Consider the following 23,007-nt stretch of genomic DNA (forward strand, 5'->3'; position numbering starts at 1 on the left):
TACCTTGCTGTTCAGTATTTGTTTATGCCGCGTGAGACTTTGCTTCCCGAGGCGTTTGCAAGGCCTCTGTCGGCAAACAACAGCAGAGATTCTATACAGTAACATAACGTCAACCACAGCGGAACTCAAACCTCAGGAATTCTGTCACGGAAGCTGTGATCCTGCCTATAAATCCATTTTAAGAGTTCATTTCAAGCAGTAGCCTCCAGTCAATGTGTAATACAACATTTTGCAGTCGACACGCTTAATTAATATGCTTATTATCTCCTGCTAAGGTTATAACAGCTATCATTTGTTTTGTAGTTATAAACAGAGATGAATGAAATTTTGAAGCAATATTGATAATGAGCCAAAGAAGGGCACATAAAATTTGGTGATATTCCTATTCTGGAGGGTCTTTGACCTTCATTCTTCTGGACGTTCTTCTTCTCAACGTTAGGTGACTCTATTCATACAGAAAACTTCTTTTACTGCTGTCTGTATTTTTTAAGTTGAACAATTTCCATTAAAGTACTCACCCTGTCCTCACCTTGACAACCAGACGAGCTACACGGAAGGTAGACCAACTCTCTAAGAGGTATTAAAAGTAACTGGAGTATCAGTTTTGCGTGAGTCTCAGTATGCGGGGGAACTGAGCTGCTTGGTGGAGTTCTGCCATTCTCGGAGTGCTTTATGTCTCCTTAACCTGTTTGACGGTTTCAAGAAAACCAGAAGAAGAATTCTTTAAAAAAAATCTGTTGAAACAGGCTTTATCAGTTTCGAGTAAATCGAACAGAGGACACATGTCAACATGGGCGAGTCAGGTCAGGTTGTCGCACACCACAAATACGGCTTGTGATGAAAAGGCTGCGCTCGGCCAGAAGCGCATGTGCGTAAAGACTTATTTAGATTGTCCCGAAACGTCGATGCCTGCACTCCTCTCTTAGTGTGCGCCGGGAGCGGAGCATCGGAGACAGAGAGAGACACACACAGAGAGACAGAGGGGGAGAGACAGAGAGAGAGACAGGGCGAGAGAGAGGGAGTCCTTGAAGAAGCCAAACTTCGCAAGTGTCGCTCCTGCTAAGGTTCGTTCCATCTTTCTATAATATTTTGATTTCAGTGTGTCCGCTCTGCGCTTCTTCACAACATGAATGGACACAACTTGTGGTATCTGCCGCGATGTTCTCTTTTTTTCTCCACCCGGAGACGCGTTGAATTTCTGCCTCCGCTCGCTGTCAGGCGTCCGTCCACGGCCAAAATGTGCAGCTTATAAAGGGACGTACAAGCAAATGTAGTTTCATTTATTAGTGTTTTGTCCCCGAAGCTGTCGTGTTTCCACGTGCAACGCTTGATTGCACCACAGAAGAACACGAAAGGGGGGTCTTGCGCGCAAAATGTCATATAGGTGCAGCTGTCAGAGGTGCGTCCAGCTGCAGCTCCAGTCTTGACCATTATCGATTTACGCGTCTGCTCCGCTGTGCTGCGCGATCAGCTGCGCTCCAGAATCCGAGCACAGAAGAAATTACAACTCGGTAACGTGAGACCACAGTGTTTGCGCTCATAATGGGGCATATTCTGTCACCGGACCTGTCACAAAACACTCGAGCGCCTCAGGGAACAGCGTCACGGATTCTTCAAGCACTATTTTTATCTCTGCCAGGGGTCTCATGCGTTGCCGTGTTCATTGTGCCTCTGCACGTTCCATTAACACCATGCGTGTGCTGAAGATTGTGTTCCAGCGCGCAAATACCAGAGGAGCCTCATGGGGAGAGGAGGAGAGGAGGAGGAGGGGGGTGTCACAGGGAGAGAGGCACATATTGTGCGCTGCAGATTTATCTTTTTAAATTCAAATTTAAGCAAATCTGCGCAGTGTCGGTCACCCGCCCAGGGTCCCTCATGTTTCTCTTTGTTTTTAAATCCCAATTTGATATTTTCATTCCCCCGAGGCTTATTGTGTAGGTCCGTCCCCGCATTCGGAGTCTTTTCTGACACAGTAAAAAGGGGGGGGGGGGGGGTGCAGTGCATATGGTTCTGTGACGTAACGCCCGACGCCGTGACAACACTCAATCTGTGCGTATTATGGACGCGCGTGTGGACGTGTGCGCAGCTCAGGAGTAGTTTTAAAGCAGGCTTCCGCTCCGCTCCGATTCGGAATCGAACCAAAACCCGGCAACAATCCAAGCGCGATGAACGCGGTGACGGCCGTCACCTGCCTGCTGGCCGCCGCCGTCAGCTGCTACCTCTACGGCAGCGACATCTTGTTATCGCTGCTCCGCGTCTCCGTTTCAGAAGCCTCAATGCCCGAGCCGGCAGCAGGTCCGCGGCGGAGCCCGCAGGGAGTTCCCTACAGCGACCTGCAGCACATCGTCAACGCCGACGGACTGCACCTGTTCTGCCGCTACTGGGAGCCCAGCAGCCCGCCGAGGTCAGTGGAGAACAGAGCCGTGTCAGAGAGAGCGTGTGATGATCGGTGCCTGGAGAGTGTGATCAGTTGTAGAGGGAAGTGATCCCATTCAGCTGGGACCAGGAGTCACATGATCCTCTGTCTGTCTATCTGTCTGTTTATATATGGGGGGAGGGGGGGGATCCAGGAACTTTCAGAAAGTCTTTATGGAACTACAATATCAGGTTATAGATGACATTTACTAACTATCCATGGCAAAAAAGTGAGGCCCCACGTTGTGCAAACTGGTGTATAGGCTATACTGTGTGTGCATGTGCGTGCACACGTGAGTTTTATTGTTCAAGTTAGGTAGTTAAGAGTCAAGTTAGAGTCTTAGTTCAAGTTTAACTCTTTTGCGCACCAGCACAAGCAGGTAGCCGCAATCCTCCAGCCAATCGGATGTTTCTTTATTGGTTTCGTTATTTGCACAGGAGCCATGTGGTCAATCATTCTCTCAACACTCCCCTTCATCAGTTACTCAGTAGTAACAGACGCAGACGGAGTCGTGTTTAGAACAGCGTCACCGTCGCATCATTGCGCAGTCATGTCCTGACCCACTTCAAGGAGTTGTTTTCCTCTGGGCTGGAATAAACAATATGACACAAGCAGTCCGCGATAATCCGGAGTTAATCGGAACAGTTCATTGACTCAAACATTTTAATGCTCTAAATCTCCTCATAAAGCCACTGCTGTGTGTTCCTATTACTTTAGTGGGTCGTGACCCTTTTTTTTAAATACTAAGATGCGGGAATTGTGTCTGTGCAGGTTGATAAGCTGTCTAGGGTGTAGTCCCAACAGCTACTGGGAACGCCTGCAGAAACCACTCTGACTCTTTTTTCCCTTCCTCCTCTTAAATTATCCACCCAGTGGTTCATGGAAAACTAAACTGGGCAACAGGAACAATAAAGCAAAGAGAACGTGAATAAACCCAAACCAGATCAGCTTCTTCCTACCGATGGCGGTGTTATCAGCCGTCACTTGCCGTCTCTTTATGATGCTTATCAGCTGGTTTTAATTTCCGTGCACACATGTTGCTGCATGTAGGGCATGTAACGCAACACAGATGCCACACGCTCACTCAAAAACGCACAGTAGCGTTGACACATATCTCAGTAGAGCAGAGACTGTATCTGCCCCGTTAACTGTAGCATGTGTGTGTGTGTGTGTGTGTGTGTTTATTCCACAGTCATTCCTGATTTATTCTCTATTCTGAACACTACAGATCTGTGTGTGTGTGTGTGTGTGTGTATGTGTCTGTTTATTCCACAGTCATTCCAGATTTATTTTTTATTCTGAACATTACAGATCTGTGTGTGTGTGTGTGTGTGTGTGTGTGTGTGTGTGTTTATTCCACAGTCATTCCAGATTTATTCTTTATTCTGAACATTACAGATCTGTGTGTGTGTGTGTGTGTGTGTGTGTGCGTGTGTGCTTGCGTGTGTGCGTGTGTGTGTGCGTGTGTGTGTGTGTAAGGGGGAACCAAATGTTATCTCATTGCGGTGCGACTGCCGCGTCTTTGCCGACCACATTAAATCCAGTTCTAAACATTCCATTTTAAATTCATTAGCATAACATTAGCCATTTCTCTGCCTTTTGGACGTGGAGGCTGAGTCGGTGCAGGCTGAAAATAGCTGCAGTTCTCCCGGCATTGAAAGTCTTTTTGGTGCCAAGGGTTTCAGCCGCTTATGTAAGAGCGTTTTCACAGGAGGCTGGTCAGCATCTATGCTAAAAACACAGGCTACACACACAGAGGCAGCAATCCGCACAGGAACGTACACTCGCTTCATGCAGGGCGACCTCTAAAACTCATTGACAACCGAAGCTGCACCGAAGATCACGAGATTTTTCTGGGGGCTTTCTTTTCTTCCCCTGTTTCTGCCCTAACCAGCGACACTGGTTTCCAGCAGACAGGGTCGATGCAGCGTCCTCCAGCTAACCTGCTGATCACTGATTAGTGACCCAGTGGGACAGAGGCTGTTTTGTCTCAGGCATCTTAGTGCAAAAATAAAAGCAATAAACTGGAAATAGACCAGCACTGTGGCCAAACAAGCATCCAACCAGCCTGGAAAACAAGTTTAATGGGGATATTTCTGCTGCGAGCACAGCGACTGTTCGGCGCTTCATCATCTAATTATCTACTGTAACTGAACCATTGAGGTTTTGCTAATAAACTAATGTTTGACCCTTTCTATCACAGATGAACCCTTAACAGAAAGGGTGATAAAAGTTTTAGATGTCTTTCCGGTTCGTTTAGGTTGTACCAGTGGAGCGCGCTGAGCTGTTGCCAACAGTCCCATCATTTAGTGACTCGGGTAACTGGATTAACAGCAGGCTGAGTGTTGATTTAAGGAGATAAAACATTGGGCAAAAAACTAGATGAAGCGGTCTCACGTGCACATTAAAGTAAATATGCTCAAGATGTCTTCATTTCAGCCGTTTCTGATTCTGCTGTTCAGCAGAAATACAGTCGTTTTATTGGATCCCAGTGAATAAAGTGTCAAATCTGCATACGAACAGCGTTTCAAACTCCGCACGAGACGCCGACTGACTCCCGAACCCGGGCCAAATATTTAGCATTAGGATGAGAATGGGACTGGGTCAAAGGTGGCAGGCTACTGAAAACCCCTGTGCCAGAACCAGGAAGTGGGTGAAAGGTGATGGAGAATGGCCGTCAATAATGATTGACAGACTCCAAGCGACGAGGAACCCACAGGGAGTCCGGTGCGGCCACACGCGTCCATTAGCCCAGGAGGCAGTGCTGATAGTGAAAGGATGCTAATGGTTCTTCGCATTTGCTGGAACTAAACCCAAGGAGACAAACGTCCACCCTTTTCTTGTGTAAAGCTGCACCACAGCTGCCTTCTCCCGCTCCCCGGACACTCGCAGTGCCAACCGCCTGGTTCTGGTTAAACCCACCGCAGCGGTAGCGTCCGCAGTGGCCTCACACATAAACCGTAGTGTCGGCGCCGTCCTCCAGACTGAGCTGCCGTCGCCTCCTTCTGTGTTGGTGCTGACTGGACTCGGGTGTTGTTGTGGGGTTTTTCTCTCCGTTTCTATGTTTGACCTGAAAGAGGAGCTGAATTTCCTCCAGCTCCTCTCCTGCAACATGTGGAACCCCCCCGTCAGTGTGATTCTGCCCCTGTTCTTCCACCCCTGTAACAGTTTGCCTGTAGAGGAGTGTCGGAAGAGGAAGTGTCCTGGTCATGTGACCAAAACGCTTCCTTAACAGGTGGATGATGGATCAACGCAGACAAAGTCTTCTTTTTTTTTTTTACATGATTGATAGCTATTCACACGGTTTGGTTCTGGTTTAAACTGTGTACGTATTATTTTATATTTGTTTTATAGATTCCAGATTACCCAGAGGAGGACCAACCCAAAAAAGTGTTTTGATGTATTGGATAATGTGGGTCAGACTTGTCTGTTGGTAGATCTGTTGCTCACATGTGGGTCTGGTATGTTTATCTTCTCGCACGCTCCACTTGTTGCTTCTTATCTTACCAGTTTAACCACAATTGAGCCTCCCTTTAAACTCAGTCTCATTTTCCACCCATTGTATTCTTAGTTTCCTCTACATCACATAGACAGCAGGAATTTCCCCTGTGGCTCTGTTGCCTTTACTGTCCCCCGGAAAATCAGGACATCAGAGCTGCGCTGCTGCAGCTCTTTCTAAATATGTGCACGTGTGCGCATGTGTTGTCACTGTTACATGCACTTATGTACTGTTACGCTCACTTTTTCCTGTACAATATAAAGGAAGTAAGAGAAAATCCTCCTTGTTTAGCTTTAAGACACTGAAAAAGTCCCAATATTTCAATATCGATCTCTAAAATGGCAACAATCTTTGTGCGCTAAATTCTTTTCCCTCCAGCTGAACAAATTTATGAAGTTTTACGAACGCTAAAAAAAAATTGAGGACACACACACACCTCTAAGCTGCTTAAATCCATTAATCAGATTAACATGCCGGTGTTGCTGTTCAGTCTGGACAGCAGGAAAAATGTTTAACATTCAGTAAGTTAGCATGAAGCTTGTTTATTAAAGACGCCATTAGCAAATAGCAGTCGCCAATTAAAACCTGTATTTCTGGCAAAGGGCTACATGTTAAAAGGGCTACAAATCATGTTAAAAGATTTTTAGCAGTATTAACGTGAACTATGTTGAGAGTGATGTGTCGCGCAGCCTGCTGCTCCCAACCATTTACTATTACTGATTTATCACTGCTTTAGTAGAAGAACAAAGGCTTTCTTCTGTCAAATAAACAATGCCGGTGGGAATGGGAAACCTCCTACACCATAACAGTAGCATCTAACGAGGCTCGGCCACTGTTTATTTCTTCTAAGACATGTTCATCCTGCGAGTAGACGTGGAAATGACCATTGGATATGTGAGGCGGCTTCAGGAGAGTCCACTGAGTGTCCTGTCTTTGCTGCAGGTCCGTGTACGGTTGTTCACCACCAGTTTACTGGGTGGTTCAGATGTTGGTCATGCCGCATATATGAAGTGCATTATAACTATTATTATAACATTATAACGAGCCTGCTGTTTGCATGGATTAGCAACTGTTAGCGATGGCTACACTGCTGAAGTTACAAGATTCATGAGTTCCTGTGTGATCTTGCGGTCGATCTTGGGGCTTTGTTGGAGTTCTGAGCAGCGTGTCAGAGAGGACGAAACTCTCCGCCCTTGTTTTAGAAAGTTTAAATGAGGTCGTGTTGTACCTGAAACTCAGTGGGAGACCGCAGTCCTTCAGTTCCCACAACAGACCTTCTCACACTGCCTGTACTGAGCTGTGTTATACAAGTTAAAAATATGTCATCTGAACTTTAAATTCTGCAAACTTTGATAGACGAACCATATCAAAATTTAATTTAATTCGACATGTAGCAGTAAAATCCAGCAATAACCTCTAATTAAGATTTATACAAACCAAACCAGCTAAGTAGCTTGGTTGATATATTACTGCTAAAAAGAAGGAATAAATCACAACTGTGCATTTAAGTCACATTGAAAACTTCATTACTGGTGTACGCTAATGACTTTGTTACTCATGTGCACATAAACTGAATAATAACGTCCGTTCGTGTGGCATAAACCCAACAAAATCCAGAATTTATATCCGGCTGTCAACAGATCTTTTAATATATTTCATCTTGAGCCTGTCCCTGTAACCTCAGAAGCACTTTAAAGCAAAAAATCAGGAAGTAAAAATGAGAGGAAACGAAAAGCAGAGGTGAAGAAAGTCAGAGTTTCAAAGCAGAGGAGGCTTTTGAAGAACGGCGGATGGGCAGAAGTCAGCGAGCGTCTGACTGTTGCTACTGCATGACTGTCTTTACAATGAGCCCAGATTAGCATCATTAATCTCCCGCCGCTTCTCAGCATGTGTATTACACAACTTTGTGTCTGGACAAAGACACTATTCACATGGTACTCATTCGCCTACACACACACACACGTACGCATACACACACTTGTGAGTCTGTGCAGAGGAAGTCTCAGGCTGAGGCTCTGGATGACTAAAGAAAAGGGAAGTAGCAGTGGGTGAAGTCAGAGCTGTTTCCCAATGAAGGCTGATGAACAGATCAACTATTCTTCTCATGTCCCGCCTCAGTCTTTCACGTGCCTTTCTGCTTCGCTCCGTTCCATTTTCCTCTCCCCCTGAACACATTCGGTCTAATTGTCCGCCGCTCTTGATTGCAGCTCTCACGGCTCCGCAGACGCGCTGCTGCTCACAGGAAACAACGCCGCAGTGTTCCACGGCTGCTTAATATGCAACCGCAGGACTATTAGATGCTTCAAACCCTCCGAGTCTCAGAGCCAGTTGCTAATTAGCAGAGTGTATCAGGCCCTGAGCAGGACCGAGCACATTTCTAAAGCTACGACCAACTACTCCACCAAAATATACACCTTATATAATTACACTTATTGGACTACTTTAATGGTTTTTAGGATTAGCAATCTTTAAGTGAGTCCATTGGGTGTATGTAAGAACAATCTTAACCCTAGCATTTTCAGTGTGGCCTTCACAGACCAGTAGGTCTGTGGGTAAATAGGCTGTTGGCCATAATTGGAATAAAATAAAATATTTTTAGCTCCTCTAATTTGAGTTACTCAAGACAGAGTGCATAGCATCTCTAACATTTATCGCCAGGTGTATATAAATAGGAATAAAACGATAAATGTGCTTGGAAACAAAATTATTCTAACTACAGTCTTACAGTCACAACCTTCCAACCGCGTCTCCAGGTGTGTCACGGTAACCCAGACGACAGTATTAGCATTAAAAACAGAGCTCTGAGAAGTGCTTGTTTGCACCATCATGTGGTTTGCCCTGCAGACGTGTATACTTTGTTAATTAGCTGCAACTTGAATGTGTGGTACTAATTTAGATGATATGGTGAACCGGTTGACCTTGTTTTTATGTGCAGTAATAGGAGTCACACATTAAAAGTGCTACTTAAAAGCTACAGAAGACGTGGCAGGATATGACGGTTCTTCGGTGCCTCCCTGGGTCCGGCCAGGATGTGTAGACGTGTCCATTGTCACCCGCGGTGCACAGGCAGGCGACAGAGGACGCTGGACGCTGTGGGGGGGGGGGGGGCGGCATAGGTCGGAGGGACCCTCAGGGATCTGGGTTCGATTAGATCATCCCATCAGTGTCACACTTCCAGATATCCTGGATGATGACTTTAGCCCTGGTTGCACAGGGAATAATGAAAAGCAGCACTGGTTCTGCTTCCTCTCCACCAACTGTAGCTAAATAGCTGCTAGCTGAGTGTGTTTCCACACGTAGCTGGGAGGGTTTAGACAAGCACCCCCAGCGTGGATGCTGCTCCAGAGCTGGATGATTACGGATGCCTGCTCACACCACCCTCCGATAAATGAAAACACAAATGTGATCGTGCAGCTCCGCCCCCGTTTCTCTGCTTTGGGCGGCGGTGTGTTTGGGGGCAATCTGTCCCGATGAAGCTCAAACATGCTCGGCCGCAAAATTGCCGGAGGAAATGAGTCTCATCTGCGTGGCTCCCTGGAGAATACCCACGAGTTTATCATTACTTCCCTGATGGAAGGGCTCCTGCCTCGGAACCTTCGGGCTGTTTGAAGTCACTGAATGTGCGGTGTGAGCAAATATTATTCCAGGACCGTCGCTCTCAATAACACAGCTGGTAGATTCTTGAGCAACAATAACAAAAAAGGCAAAAAACCAGCCAGACTGTGTTTAACTGGAGTCCAAGTGGCGCCTCTTCATCGCTGTTCCATTTAAACCTTAAATATCTCAACGCAACAGTCTGCTTTATTGAGGCTTTGCTATAACATGCAGATGTTTGCTCTTTCCTCTTATTTCCTGCCTCTGCTGCGTCCTTTTTGCCAGGGCGTTGGTCTTCATCGCGCACGGGGCCGGAGAGCATTCTGGGCCTTACGACGAGCTGGCGCAGCGGCTGAAGGAACTCTCCCTGCTGGCCTTCGCGCACGACCACGGTGAGAGACGGGACACACACGCGCCACCACACTGTCTCCACACGTCGCTATTAGTCACTCGGATGTTAGATTTTTTCGCTGCCCTGCCTGTAGTTGTTGCATCAGCAGGGACATTTTTATTGATGCCTCAGGTGTACTTGCCCTGTTATGCCTGCAAGGTGCAGCCCAGCCGTCATTTCCATAGAACTGAAACAGAAAGGTGCAAATCAGCTGGTAGGATTGTTTAAAAGCCCTAAAAAGACAATTAAAGTTAATCAGAAATCCTTGTCATGTCCTAATAATGTCATAATATCCATAATAAAGCTCATTATGGGCTGTTAGCAGAAGCAGATGTGACATTCAGGGGCACGTGTCTGGAGATCCGATATCAGCGTGGACGCCAGAGAGGAATGTGGCCTTTTTTTGAAAAGAAGAAATCAACCTGCTCTGATTAAATCAAAGCCAGACACATGGGAATTTCCTTTCATGTGGTTTAATCAGGAAGAGTTTGAGTTACTCTCACGCCAGAGATGGAGTCACTAATTGGATGTGATTTAATCACGACGTCGAAGCCTCGCAAACACTTTGAACACTTCTGATTCGAAATCATTGAAGTTGTCTTTTAAAGACGCGTTGATCAAGTCTCCACCTTTTGATCCAAATATGAAACACGGCTCTCTGAGTTGATCTGCTGCACCCATCAGCTGGTGATCTGCTGCACTGGTGATCTGCTGAACCCATCGACCGGTGATCTGCTGCACTGGTGATCTGCTGCACCGATCGGCTGGTGATCTGCTGCACTGGTGATCTGCTGAACAGATCAGCTGGTGATCTGCTGCACTGGTGATCTACTGCACTGGTGATCTGCTGCACCAATCGGCTGGTGATCTGCTGCACTGGTGATCTACTGCACCGATGGGCTGGTGATCTGCTGCACTGGTGATCTACTGCACTGGTGATCTGCTGCACCGATCGGCTGGTGATCTGCTGCACTGGTGATCTGCTGCACTGATCAGCTGGTGATCTGCTGCACTGACAGTTTCTCCTCCCGCACTCGTGACATATTCATAAGCAGCCACCAGAGCGCTTTTGTTCGCTGGTGATTTAATCACATTTATCTTCTCATTTGGTCCCTGAAATGTTGCCTCCTAATTAGGCGAGTGTGGGATCCCTCGTTATTCATTAGAGGGAATGTGAGTTCAGGGAATGTGATTGTGCTATAAATAGCAGCGCCCGTTGGGAACGTTCCTCGATTCTGTGCTCTCCAACCGTACCTGAGCAGCCCAACAACGTTCTAGCGTGTCAGCGTTGCTTTGACCGAGCAGAACCCGATAACGAGCTCCGCTGAGCAGATTTTCAGCCTCCGCCACCGGATTTATCCCGTTGAGTGGCCGAATTTAAAGCCAGAACTTGAAAATCTCAGTTCTGGGAGCTCTAAATGACCCCCGTCCCCATCTCTGACCACACTGAAATAACGGCTGCGCGCACGTTGGCAGGTGCACGTGTCATGCTAACGTAGAGCTTCGCGACGCTCTGATGGCGACGCCAGATGTTGTGTCGCGTTGCCAATAAAACCAGTTGTGCGAGGGAGTCGCTTGCGCGCGTAATTAACTTGGTTTCTTGAGCCAAATGAGCTTTGCCGCCGCTTCTGTGTTGTAATTAACGCGTTACAACACAGCGGCGTGGATCGATGGGAGGAAACGCAGCCAGCATTGATCCCAAGTTTTCCGAGCTCCCTCGTATCGATTTTCCCGTTTTCACCGACCGCCTCTATACATCTATACGTGCAGGAGCACGTGCATATAGGAAGAGGTGCAGCTGGGTTGGCGGAGCGGGAAGGTGTGAAGCGATCACGTGACTATTCCAGACTGCAGTTCACCGGTCACCATGGTAACTGCCCTCACCTCTCAGCCACTGCTGCAAAGCGCTCAAACACCCGCGTTCACGTGTGACCGTGTGTCTTCCGACGCCAGCGGAGCGAAGATGTGCTCACTTAAACCGACCAACATCCCCTTTTACTGGAAACCGCTGAGCTGGCGCAGCAGCGCGGCAGCAGCTGTGCACGTGTCTGCCGAGTCCTCACTGTGGTTGGACCAGTGTGAATGTTCGCGCCAATGTTTGGACGCCGCTGGATGTTGAGCTACTGTATGTGCAGCTTACATGTAGCTGGATGTTTAGCTACTGTATGTGCAGCTTACATGTAGCTGGATGATTAGCTACTGTATGTGCAGCTTACATGTAGCTGGATGTTTAGCTACTGTATGTGCAGCTTACATGTAGCTGGATGATTAGCTACTGTATGTGCAGCTTACATGTAGCTGGATGTTTAGCTACTGTATGTGCAGCTTACATGTAGCTGGATGTTTAGCTACTGTATGTGCAGCTTACATGTAGCTGGATGTTTCCAGCATCAGCAGAGAGAGAGCGAAAAAAAGAGTATAAATGATAGCCAGAGGACGGGGGTGATCCTCTGGTCCCTCCTGGACCACCTCATCCTCTCATCTCTGTCCTGTCCCTCCCTGGAGGCCGGTATTACTGGCCACCAGGGGGCAGTAGTCTCGATGAGGTGCTGAGATCGATAAACAAAGGACAACAAAAATTAAATTAAATAAGTTCAAATTAAGTTATTTTTACATTTTACGAGTTCCACGAGCTTGTCATTTTTATTTTTAATATCTTAGTCCAGTAAAAGCTTTTGAGATGTATTTTTATGCCCATTTGTCTGTAATTCTCTTTTGTCTATTTTATAATCTGAAATAATTCCATTCAAATCTTTACAAATCTGGAAAATGTAAAGGTCCAGAAGCAATAAATGTCTTTTTATTCACCTCCGGACTACACGAACAATACGTGTGTACCAGTTCCAGGTGTTAAACTGTGTCCAGAGTCAGCATTTGTGTCTCTGATCTGCAGTCGGCCACGGTCAGAGCGAAGGAGAGCGCATGAACATCAAGGATTTCCAGATTTACATCCGAGACTCCCTGCAGCACATCGACCTGATGAAATCCCGCCACCCGGACCTTCCCGTCTTCATCGTGGGCCACTCCATGGTAAGACGCCGTTGTGTCCTGTCATGGCTGACTGGTGAACTCGCAGCGTGCTCTTTTGTTGAGGTTGTCGTAGCCGCTGTTGTGGTTTGTCTGTTTTAAGGTCATTGTCCTTCAGCGCTGTGATTAAAAAACATGTTTTCTTTCATTTTTTCCCCATTCTTTTTCCCTCCGGATGCAAACAAACAGAAGTTAAAGCTGTGGCAAAAACAGCTTTAGCTGTGGGTGATGTCGGGAATGTCTTTTCCCATTTACCATAGCGGATAAAGCCAGCAGACGCATCCTGGTGTGTGTGTGTGTGTGTGTGTGTGTGTGTGGTGTGTGTGTGTGTGTGTGTGTGTGGTGTGTGTGTGTGTGCGTGTGTGTGTGTGTGTGTGATGTCCACGTCCATGTAAGCAGTTTAGGGAAACCTCTCACCTTTCACACAGTGACACAGATCAGCTCTCTGCAGGTTCAGGGACCTCCAGGTTCCAGGACTCTGCCTTCAAACTCCAATGTTTTTGGCCTCACTGAGTTTGTTGTGTTTGCTTGTTTTGGTCCTTTTGAAATGTCAGTCCTTCACAAGCACGATGTTTGTATGCGCGCATAAAAATAATATGGGATTGAGGCAGCGTTCGATTGACTCATTGGTCTGAATCACTTTGTTTTGCTAGATGTGAGCCTACAGGCAGCACGGTCACCTCATGTGGAGTGGGGAGTTTGCATGTTCTGCCCATGACTGTGTGGGTTTTCTCTCTAGGAAAACAGCCGGCAGCTGGTTGGTTTAACCTAATATGAAGACTGGTTTTGGAGGGTTTTAAAGAGGGCCGAGCTGGTTCTGGGGCTACAACGGTGCTTTGGGAGTGCGTGCTACATTTCCTGGTTCTAGCTTTTCCAGGAATAAGTCGGTTGCACTAAGTTCAAATCCAACCCATTCGGAACATGCTTTAGCTCCAGCCTAGCTTTAGCCAAACATCAGGTCTAGAAATAAAGCGGTGGCTTATGGACAGGAAGCCTGGGTGGTTGGTGTGGTCACAGGAGGAGGGTCACAGGGTTCATTTGGATGGTCAACCACAGGGAATGCTGCTTTATAGCTGCCCTGCATACAGGGAAAAGGCTGTGTGGTCCAATGTGGCAACGGTTTTGATGGAAAAAGCTGTGGTGTAATTGGGCGTGATGATGAAAGGATGGGGTAGCTGTTAAAGCAATGCTGGCAGATGTGAGGAGAGGGTTGTGGTGTCGCGACTGGTCTTCCCGTATAGTGCATCAAATCTGACCCGGCTGGCTCCTTTTATTTCATCGCTGTGTTTTTACGTTCTTGCATTCAGCCTCCCTCCCTCGCTGCGGCGTGACCCCGCGCGTCCTCTCGGCAGACACAACAAAAACGGCCGTGGCCTCTTATGCAATCCAAAATCGATTACCGGCAGTTTTCTGGGTTGAGTCGATGCGTGCGCCCGTGAACTCGTGTGTTCGGTGGGCAGGTTTTCCTCCGCGGGGGTTCCTCTGCAGCATAAGTTCTGATGGGGATTCAGACATTTCTCTCAATGACGTGACACAGAAGTGAGGAACGCTTGCCAAGTATGCCGGCGTATGTTCGGAATTGCCACATCGTAACAAATGAAGTCATAATCAGCCCCTTTTATAGGCTCCAAACCTGCTAACCTTTTCTGGCTAATTTTGCAGTATTGTATTTACTGAGCAACGGGCTGCGTTCAAGATCATCTAAGCAGAAGCGCAGACATAAATAGCTTTGTGTAAATGAAAGCATGTGGAGCTAAATCTGGGCCGGGCTCTTAAGCGTTCTGTCAACAGGAAAGCAGAGCTCTCACTCTTTTTCCCTTTTTTATCCATGTTATTTCCTTTATTCTGCCCATCTGTCCCCATTTCTCCTCATTTCTCAAGCAAAGCTCCTATTTTATACGCTCTTTCTTTCAACACCAACTGATTTATGTACACCTTCCGTTTCTTTTTGAAGCTTTCGCGTTCGCGTTCTCTCTCGTCCTTGGAAACGAATCAAAGCGTATCAGCTTGGGAGCCGCATGAAATGTTGTTCCTCTCTGTTTGTTTGAAGGCCTCATTTCCCAGCTCCCCACTGTTGGGGGAGTGTATCCTGTTTCTGTTAGCCCGGCTTTTTGCTGCTGCTTTTGTTTAAACAGTAAAAAAACATTGGACAGCACCTGTGGCTCCCCCAGAAGGCTACGTGCTGCTCCAACGGTGCCACGCTGGAGTCTGGCTAACGGTGTTGATGGACTTATGAAATGTCAAAATAGCTTTGTGCTGTTAGCTTCAAGCCTTCTGAGGAGGAAGATGCAATATCAGACATTAGGTTTAGAAATACTTAAGACGTGGCTGCAGGCAGCAGATCAGACACAGTTTTAGGGTTTTTTCCATTTCTGGCCTGCTGGTTGTAACTGAAGAAGACACTTATCTCCCATTCGTTTACTGTCCTGCTTCTTCATTGGTAGTTCTGGAATGAATGAAGCTGCTTTAGCACCACGGTTTCAGCCGTCGTCCCTCTGACAACATCACGTTCAGAAATGTCAGCAGGGGCGTCGAGGCGCGGATTCACGTCGCTCCGCATTCCTCGTCCAGGCAACAAAGGCCTGGGTGGAAATTCACACCCCGTCGAAACAAAAGATGGATTGTATTATGTATGTTTTGACCTCAGAGGAGTTTTCCCACTCCTCAATCCAGAACCTTTCACCCACTTAGCTGTTGTACAGAAGACACTTCCTGTCTTCTGGTCGCTGCCATCTTTCTTTCATTATCAAGTGCCGGAATCTGCTTTTATTTGCAGTCATTCTTTCTTTAGCCTGGGTCACTCCAAGAAGGTGAATGGAGAGAATTCCCACATTAGCTTCATTCTTAAGCTGTTCTTCCATGTTCAGAACACCCTGAAGCTCGTAGCACCCAACATGTTTTCCACATGGAAGGTCACTCTACGCACCTTCACCTTTGTTCACTATAAACTGAAGACTGGTTTATGTTTTCTGCTCGTCTGACAGTGTTTGTTTGTTGTTTCTTTTATTGTTTTGGGCAAAATTTCATGCACCAGCAGGATCACTGGGCTTCTGTTATCTGCTATCAGCTTGTAGGGGTCCGACACAGTAACTTCCCATAACAGTTGCTAACATTTGAGCTCAATATAACTGGTATTTTCAGAGTTAATCTGCTGATTTCACTCCTACTACAAATGATTATGCACTTATGTGTTGCGGAGGAAACGGTGACGGCCTCTTTTGCAAAAAAAACAAACAAAAACCAGTAAATTTTCCTCCTTGTCCCCATCCAGGGCGGCGCCATCTCCATCCTGACAGCATGTGAGCGGCCCACCGAGTTTGCCGGAGTGGTTCTGATTGCCCCGATGGTCCAGATGAACCCAGAGTCGGCCACACCGTTCAAGGTACGGCTGGTTTCCTGTCCTGTCCTGTTCCTCGCTGGATATTCCAGCCTGTTCAGACATCCAAACGCTGGCCGGCTGCTGCGAATCCGCAACGCCTGTTTTTATTGACTGGCCTCATGTGAGTGGAAATGTGCTTTAGAGCAGAAACACACAGGCTGATCCACTGATGATCCATTTTCAGGTGTTCCTGGCGAAGGTCCTGAACCACCTGATGCCCAGCCTGACTCTGGGATCCATCCAGTCAAAGTGGGTCTCTCGGGACAAGAAGCAGGTGAGCGAGAGGGAGACGTCTGTCCGTGCTTGTGGAGCGGTGCACCGGTTTTTAATCTTCATCCAGACTGGTTCCGCTCCTCTCAGCAGCTTGTGTTGTGTGGGCCGTCCTTTTTTTTATTCAATATATGGAAACAAAAAGTGCTCTTTCAGCAACAATAGAGCGACATCACCAAGATCCCACACGCTGTTGTCTCTGAGATCTGATGGACGGTGTAGGTGCGACTCGCCACTTCATCAGACGTGTATTTTCTAGGCACTAGAACACGTCGTGCGTCTCGCGTCTCCTCTGGGTCGTGTGTCCTCGTCGGCTGTTCTGAGGTCACATCTTTGACCTTTGAAGGAAGTGTCAGTGCTGCGGGGTCTCAACGTTTGCCCCTCCTCCTCCAGGTGGAGGCGTACAACGTGGATGAGCTGAACTTCCACGGCGGCCTCCGCGTGTCCTTCGGCATGCAGCTGATGGCGGCGGCGTCCCGCATCGAGGCGGAGATCCCGTCCATCAAGTGGCCCTTCCTGCTGCTGCACGGCGACGCCGACAAGCTCTGCGACATGAGAGGCTCCACGATGATGTACGAGAACACTCCGAGCTCCGACAAGAAATTCAAGGTGGGCCGGGGCTCTGTCCGTGTTCCGGGGGGGGGGCGGGGACGCACAGGGATGTGGTTTCTGTCAGGTTCACAAGCTGGTTTATCACATGGTTTCCAATAATCACGAGAGGGGTGAGCAGGAAATGAGATGAGCTGTGGGAGAAGTGAAGAAGAGGAACTTCTTCTCATCTGTGTGGATGCCGTTGGTGTTATTAGAGAGCAGGGATGACCTCCGCGACGTGTCGTCTTCTTTAAGCTCTCGAACCTCGGTAGCTGACGGCACAGGACATGGTGACCTTTCACCCTCAATGCTGGGCTCCAGAGCTGGGGGTCCAGGTGGAGCCGCCTGAAAATAATATTCGATATGGCAAAAGGAGGTGGGAGGGGGTCTTAAGGCCAGCTCACCGTGTCCCTGATCACCTCTCTGCTTTTTCCCGTTCAGATCTTCGAGGGAGGCTACCACTGCCTTCACCACGACCTCCCCGAAGTCGCTGAGTCCGTGCTGAAGGACGTGAGCGGCTGGATCCTGGAGCGACTCCCGGCTGAGCCATCGCAGCAGCCCTGAGGATCTCAGAAACAATCTGGAGGAGCCGCCGCTGGAGCTCTGGACCTTCCGGAGAGAACTAATATCTCTGCGCCGTTTTAATCTGGGGGGCATTTGGAACTTTTACTGCTAGATTTTCTTTTGCTGGATAACCTTTTACTAGATTTATTGACTAATATATGGGCTTCTCTGTTTCCATCAACCAGTCCACTATTTGCTGACTGATTCAGCAGCAGAATTCTTCACAGATGCACCTTCTGGCCGCGTAAAAGTTCCAGAAATCCTCCCTGAAGAGCAGCTAGCTAGGGTTTAGCGTAGCCTTATGGAGTGGTGACAGCGCGGTGAATGATGAGATGCGTTATTATCATCAGCCGTTACTCGCAGAGGTCAGAGGTCAGGATCAGCAGGAGGCCGGAACCTTTGTAGCAGCTCTAGGGTCAGCTCAGGGTCAGTACCTTCGGTTCCTGCGGTATTTCCTCATTTCGTGTCTGGCTCAGAAATAACAAATCTTCCAAAACACATTTGACACAGGCAGCTGTTTATACTCTTAATAATCCCTTGGCTTGACGTTGAATGCACAAGTTTTGCAGAATCCATCAGAGGGAGTCAGGAATCGTCTTTTTAATTAGTAACCGTTCAATCGGAAGTCCTCGCAGTCGTATTCTTCTTTTTGGTTAAGCCAAAGAAACCCTTTGATCATCTCCATAGAGGGGCCAACATAATGTGCGGCCAAATTACAACCGTAAACGAAAACAGTTGCAGCCTTTCTGCCCTCACTACCCCCTCCTCTGCTGTTAGTGTTCTACACGTCCAGCCTACAAGCACGACCGACAGCGTCAAGGCGGCAGGTATTTCTGGGAGCTGATAATTCAACACCAGGTCAGAGTGGAGTGAGCGCTCATTGGACTGATTAACAGGCACTCGCGCTAAGTGCCGCTCACCTCTTTATCAGGTGTAGGCAGATTTAGCTGTTAGCATGAGAAACGGAGTCCACAGGATTAAAATAGAGCCATCACATGGGACGAATTGAGTGGAGGGAGCAGAGCAGCGTCTCCGGGTACTGCAACAGACCAGTGGAGCGCTCCGCGTGGAGGCCCAGCGGAATTCATGCCCTCACGCCTGCTTTCTTCCCTCTTTCACCCCGATTCTCCCACTATCACTATTTTTGTAGCATGTTTTGTTCCATAGGTCCAGTCCCAGACTCCTAACCCTTACCTCCACTTCAATCATAGCACCGAGACTCAAAAGCTTTACCTGGCTGCCCACGGGGGTTGCGTTTGATTACAACCGCCAGTCAAGGAGTTACAGGCAGAGAAGGGCTGAAGGGGGCGAGGAGACAGCTGTCAGTAACCATGGAAGCACAGTTTCCCCCTGAAAAGCATCTAGAAACGTTCATGTGTCGATTGTAGAGGACACAGAGGGGCCGCAGCTCTTCTGAGAATCCTCCTTTTGTGTTCAGATTAGAGTGGAAACAGCAGCCGTCATCAGTTCCCAGTGAATGAACAATTGGCTCTGGTGTGTACTGGTTGTACTGGAAGCAGCTGGAGAATTTCTGCCTTCGTCCACCTTTGCTGAAGGCGCCCGATCTACTGACACGTTCTAAAGTCAACATTTCCAAGGCCTCCTGTCCTTTCCCCACAGGGTGTCCCCAGGTTTAGCCATGTACAGAGGAGGTCGTGCGTCTGCGCTATGACCCACGCGACTGTTAGCGCTCGATTTCATTCCGAACCGAAGTTCTGCGTCGCATCAGGGGGAGAAAACGAAAAATGGCGGAATCCAATCAGCCCGCAGCTTCTCGCTGAATCTAATTCTCGACTTCACGACTGTTTCTAATAGAAGAGCTGTTTTATATGATGAAAGATGAATGGGCGTGGGCCAGTTTTTTTTTTCTCGCCTGTGATTTAATGAGATTTTAGCATCTAGGAAAACTTTGCGGATCAAAGTTTCTTTTCCTGACCGCCTGATTACTTGGACTGACTGTCAAAACACTGAAGCGGAGCTCATATAAATGTAGAGATGTATTTCAGAAGGCGTTTATTCAACCTGTACAGCGTATTTACAGGAACCCGTCGTCCGTATGAGCGTCAGCGCATCACGACTCAGCACTTTTTAAACCTATGTTGTGGTGGATTTTATTTCTTTTTTTAACTTGTTGCTCGGTTACAGGAATCAACCTGGTTCTATGTTGCACGTGTGTATAGTCAGGAATCACAAAATGAGTGAATGTTACTCAAAGAATATTTTTCTGATATGAAACTGTTTTGTAACTGTTTTAGGGGGAACTTCAGCATCATAAATGAGGGGTTGGAACTCCCTGTTGGGATATTTACACCTCATATCAAGTCAAAATATGCCCGGGGACTTAAACTGGAACAGCATGTTTGTGTGACGATCAGATCTGTGAGCAGGAATTTTGTCCAATTTCTATGTTGTTTTGTTTTTCCCAATATAGATGTAGGTTGATGTTGGGAATGTGGTCTGATGCTTGTGCCTTATTGATATGCTCAATGTGTATCTCAGCATGTGTTTTTGTTTGGGAGGGGGGGGTTCTGCTCTGATGAATGTGTTCTGATGGAAATGGGCTGAGCAGCGATGCTGGTTTAGAAAATGTGTCACCTTGATGTTCCTTTTGTTTGCCATTTTCCACATGCGTCTCATTGGGTTAATCAGGGGATCCAAGCGTAATAGAACAAATCTTAAGACTTAAAGTGATATTTGCCACATTAATATCTAACGGCCGAACACTTTATCCGTGACAAATGTTTGAATTGTGACAAGAATTACACATACCGGGATTTTCAGTTATTGCTGCAAGAAATATTTGATAAAAACATGGAATGAATTATGTTTGGATTAAGTACCCTGAATCTAGGAATCAAGAATTACCATTATGAACATGATTTTTGAGCCAACTCCTCCTGACTGCCACTGTTAATCTCCAATGCAATCTTCAGTATATCATCAGCTGCGTTCTCAGTCAGCCCAAAATAATTTTAGGGATCAAATTAACAAGTCTTCCTTGTTGAATATTTATTTAGTCTTTTCGTTCACTGTACATTATGACACTTGTCATGTGACCAACAGAATTGTTCAATAAAAGCTGAACTGTTACATTTAATAGTTTACATATTAAACACTGTAGAAACACGAATTTCACAGTTGAATATTCGCTTTGGATAGTTTAATTCATGTGTGAAAATATGATGTACCATATGTGTATAGAATCTAAGTGACATTTCCTCTGAATGAATAGTACTCTATTACGGAATAAACTGAATTACTCATTAAATGTGGTGTCTGACTGGAATAATTGTAAACGCACTTTAAAACCATATCTGTATTTTGTTTTTTAGATCTATAATTGTTTTAGGCTATTTCGGAATAATCATGGATGCGGCGTTATCTAATAGAACTGACCACTAGGTGGCGGCAGTGTTGCACGGAATTTTCAGGACAACGCGGCGTCATGAATGTGGAGTCAGTGTCTTCCTAAAACAGTCAATGGTTTATTCAGAACACACAAGGCATGAATGAAGAACGGATTAGCCGCAACCTGAGACTTTTCTTTGTCGAATGCGAATTTGATTTGTTTTATTATAAAAACAGATTCAAGCCCAATGCAGATAGTTTAAATTCAACAGTAGTTCAAGGGTTACTGCTTCAGATACCAACATAAAACGGAAGGTCTTCTGAACAGATAAAACTGTGATGAACTGAAATGTAACAAGTGAAAAATGTGATTTAAAAAAACCATCACCTCCACGTAAATCTCCCTGCTTAATTATCCTTGCACATTCAAATGGATCTTTTCATATTTCTCTGCAAGTTTTTTCTTTCCCTCTCTCCCGTGTTTCTAGTAAATGCAGACTATTGTCTGCAAAATTAATAATAACTGCTTAAGTCTGAACCTTTCAACATCAGCTAAACCCAGATCAACTACTCTAAATGTGAAGAATATCAGTCAAAGACACGCAGCCTTCTGTTTGTGATCACGTGCTTCCAGAAGGGAAGGCTTTCACAGAAAAATGAATTCCCAAGGGAGACAAGATGAGAGGTGCGAAATCCACAGAGGGTTAACTCACAGACAGCATGTGGGGTTATTTATGACAAGGAGACACAAATGGATTTCAACAGTGTGATGGACCTCCATAATGAAATGAAATCACATTTATAAAGCACTTTTAAAAACAAGGCTGACCAAAGTACTGTACAATGGAACACAACCATATACAAAGAAACATAGAACATAGATCTTGGAGGCCTTGAGTTGGAAAGTGAGCAGGCAGATTCACAGCTGTACCGGGGTACCAGGACACGAGAGTGCCTTAAACCCGGCCCGAGGGCGTGGAGATTCGGCACCAATGAATAGTTACACCCTCAAAGGAGTTTGGGGCACTGAACAGCACCTCTTCTATTCCGCCATCGTTAGATAGTTACTTGCTATCCAACATTTCAGGTCTCAGAGGTATTGATGGAGGGAATTAAGGGTGGTGCTGTTACTGTGACCAGGTTCGAGTAACAGGTATAACTGGATGCTACCTGTGTATCAAGGATATAACACATTGTGTTTTTAGAAGACAAGACCTCGTATAGAGCAAATAAGAAGGGGCCTGAGATGGAACCATGTGACACGCCGCATGTGATTGGAGCAGAGGGGGAGTAAAGGGTATATATTCTGACAGAAAAGGACTTGTTTGACAGGTAATAGGCAAATCAATGGAGGGTGCTACCCTGGATAGGGATCAAATTCAGGACACTGGAGTGGTCCGCAGTATCAAAAGTAGAACTGAGGTCCAGCGGAATTAATACCACCAAAATCGAGGGAGAGTAACAGTATCAGAGGCCATCAGCAATAATGAATCCGTGCTATGTCCTGTCCTGATGACTGACTGGAATACGTCCATAATATGATTACCTATAAAGGACAGGAGCTGGGAAGAGATCAAAGGTCAAGGAAGATTTGTTTCAAGACAACATACCATGATAAAATACTAGGTAGCAACTATGTTACCCTGTATTACAATGGCCCAATATTCAATTTGTTTTGGTTAATGTCAACCACAATCACTCAACTTACATTTGAGTGTCATAGGTTAGCAGGGTGAGTATTACTACTGTGGTAGTTGGTATGGTAAAATTGTTATTGTTAATGTAAGTTAATAAAAAGATTAGATTGAGTTATACAAGAGTAGTCTTCCATCATCCATGAATTCATAGCCTTTGATGTCAAACTATACACAAGATTTATAGATTTACAATTAAAGAGAATTGGATGGATGGATGGATGGATGGATGGA

At 46.5% G+C, this 23,007-nt stretch overlaps 1 protein-coding gene across 2 annotated transcripts; it reads left to right on the forward strand.

Moving 5' to 3' along the window:
* Positions 1-666: 666 nt before the first annotated feature.
* On the forward strand, positions 667-20,999 carry mgll (monoglyceride lipase). 2 transcript variants are annotated; one of them, XM_057039990.1, is made up of 8 exons: positions 667-1,064; positions 2,269-2,404; positions 9,795-9,901; positions 12,794-12,930; positions 16,199-16,309; positions 16,491-16,580; positions 16,970-17,185; positions 17,609-20,999. In XM_057039990.1, the coding sequence occupies exons 2-8, from the start codon at positions 2,277-2,279 to the stop codon at positions 17,729-17,731; spliced, it is 912 nt and encodes a 303-aa protein (XP_056895970.1). In that variant the 5' UTR covers positions 667-1,064; positions 2,269-2,276; the 3' UTR covers positions 17,732-20,999. The 2 variants fall into 2 exon arrangements, with proteins under 2 accessions (XP_056895970.1, XP_056895969.1); XM_057039989.1 differs by lacking the exon at positions 667-1,064 and having other exon boundaries at positions 2,020-2,404.
* The last annotated feature ends 2,008 nt before the right edge of the window (positions 21,000-23,007 follow it).

Source organism: Takifugu flavidus, chromosome 8, assembly GCF_003711565.1.
Source record: "Takifugu flavidus isolate HTHZ2018 chromosome 8, ASM371156v2, whole genome shotgun sequence".
Classification (NCBI taxonomy): Eukaryota; Metazoa; Chordata; class Actinopteri; order Tetraodontiformes; family Tetraodontidae; genus Takifugu; species Takifugu flavidus.

What these genes read in the sequence shown, in the direction of transcription:
- mgll (XM_057039989.1), top strand. Translation starts at nt 2,166, where the DNA reads ATGAACGCGGTGACGGCCGTCACCTGCCTGCTGGCCGCCGCCGTCAGC. An exon ending in GAGCCCAGCAGCCCGCCGAG is followed by an intron (nt 2,405 to 9,794) that starts GTCAGTGGAGAA and finishes CCTTTTTGCCAG; the next exon opens with GGCGTTGGTCTTCATCGCGC. An exon ending in GCTCCGACAAGAAATTCAAG is followed by an intron (nt 17,186 to 17,608) that starts GTGGGCCGGGGC and finishes TTTCCCGTTCAG; the next exon opens with ATCTTCGAGGGAGGCTACCA.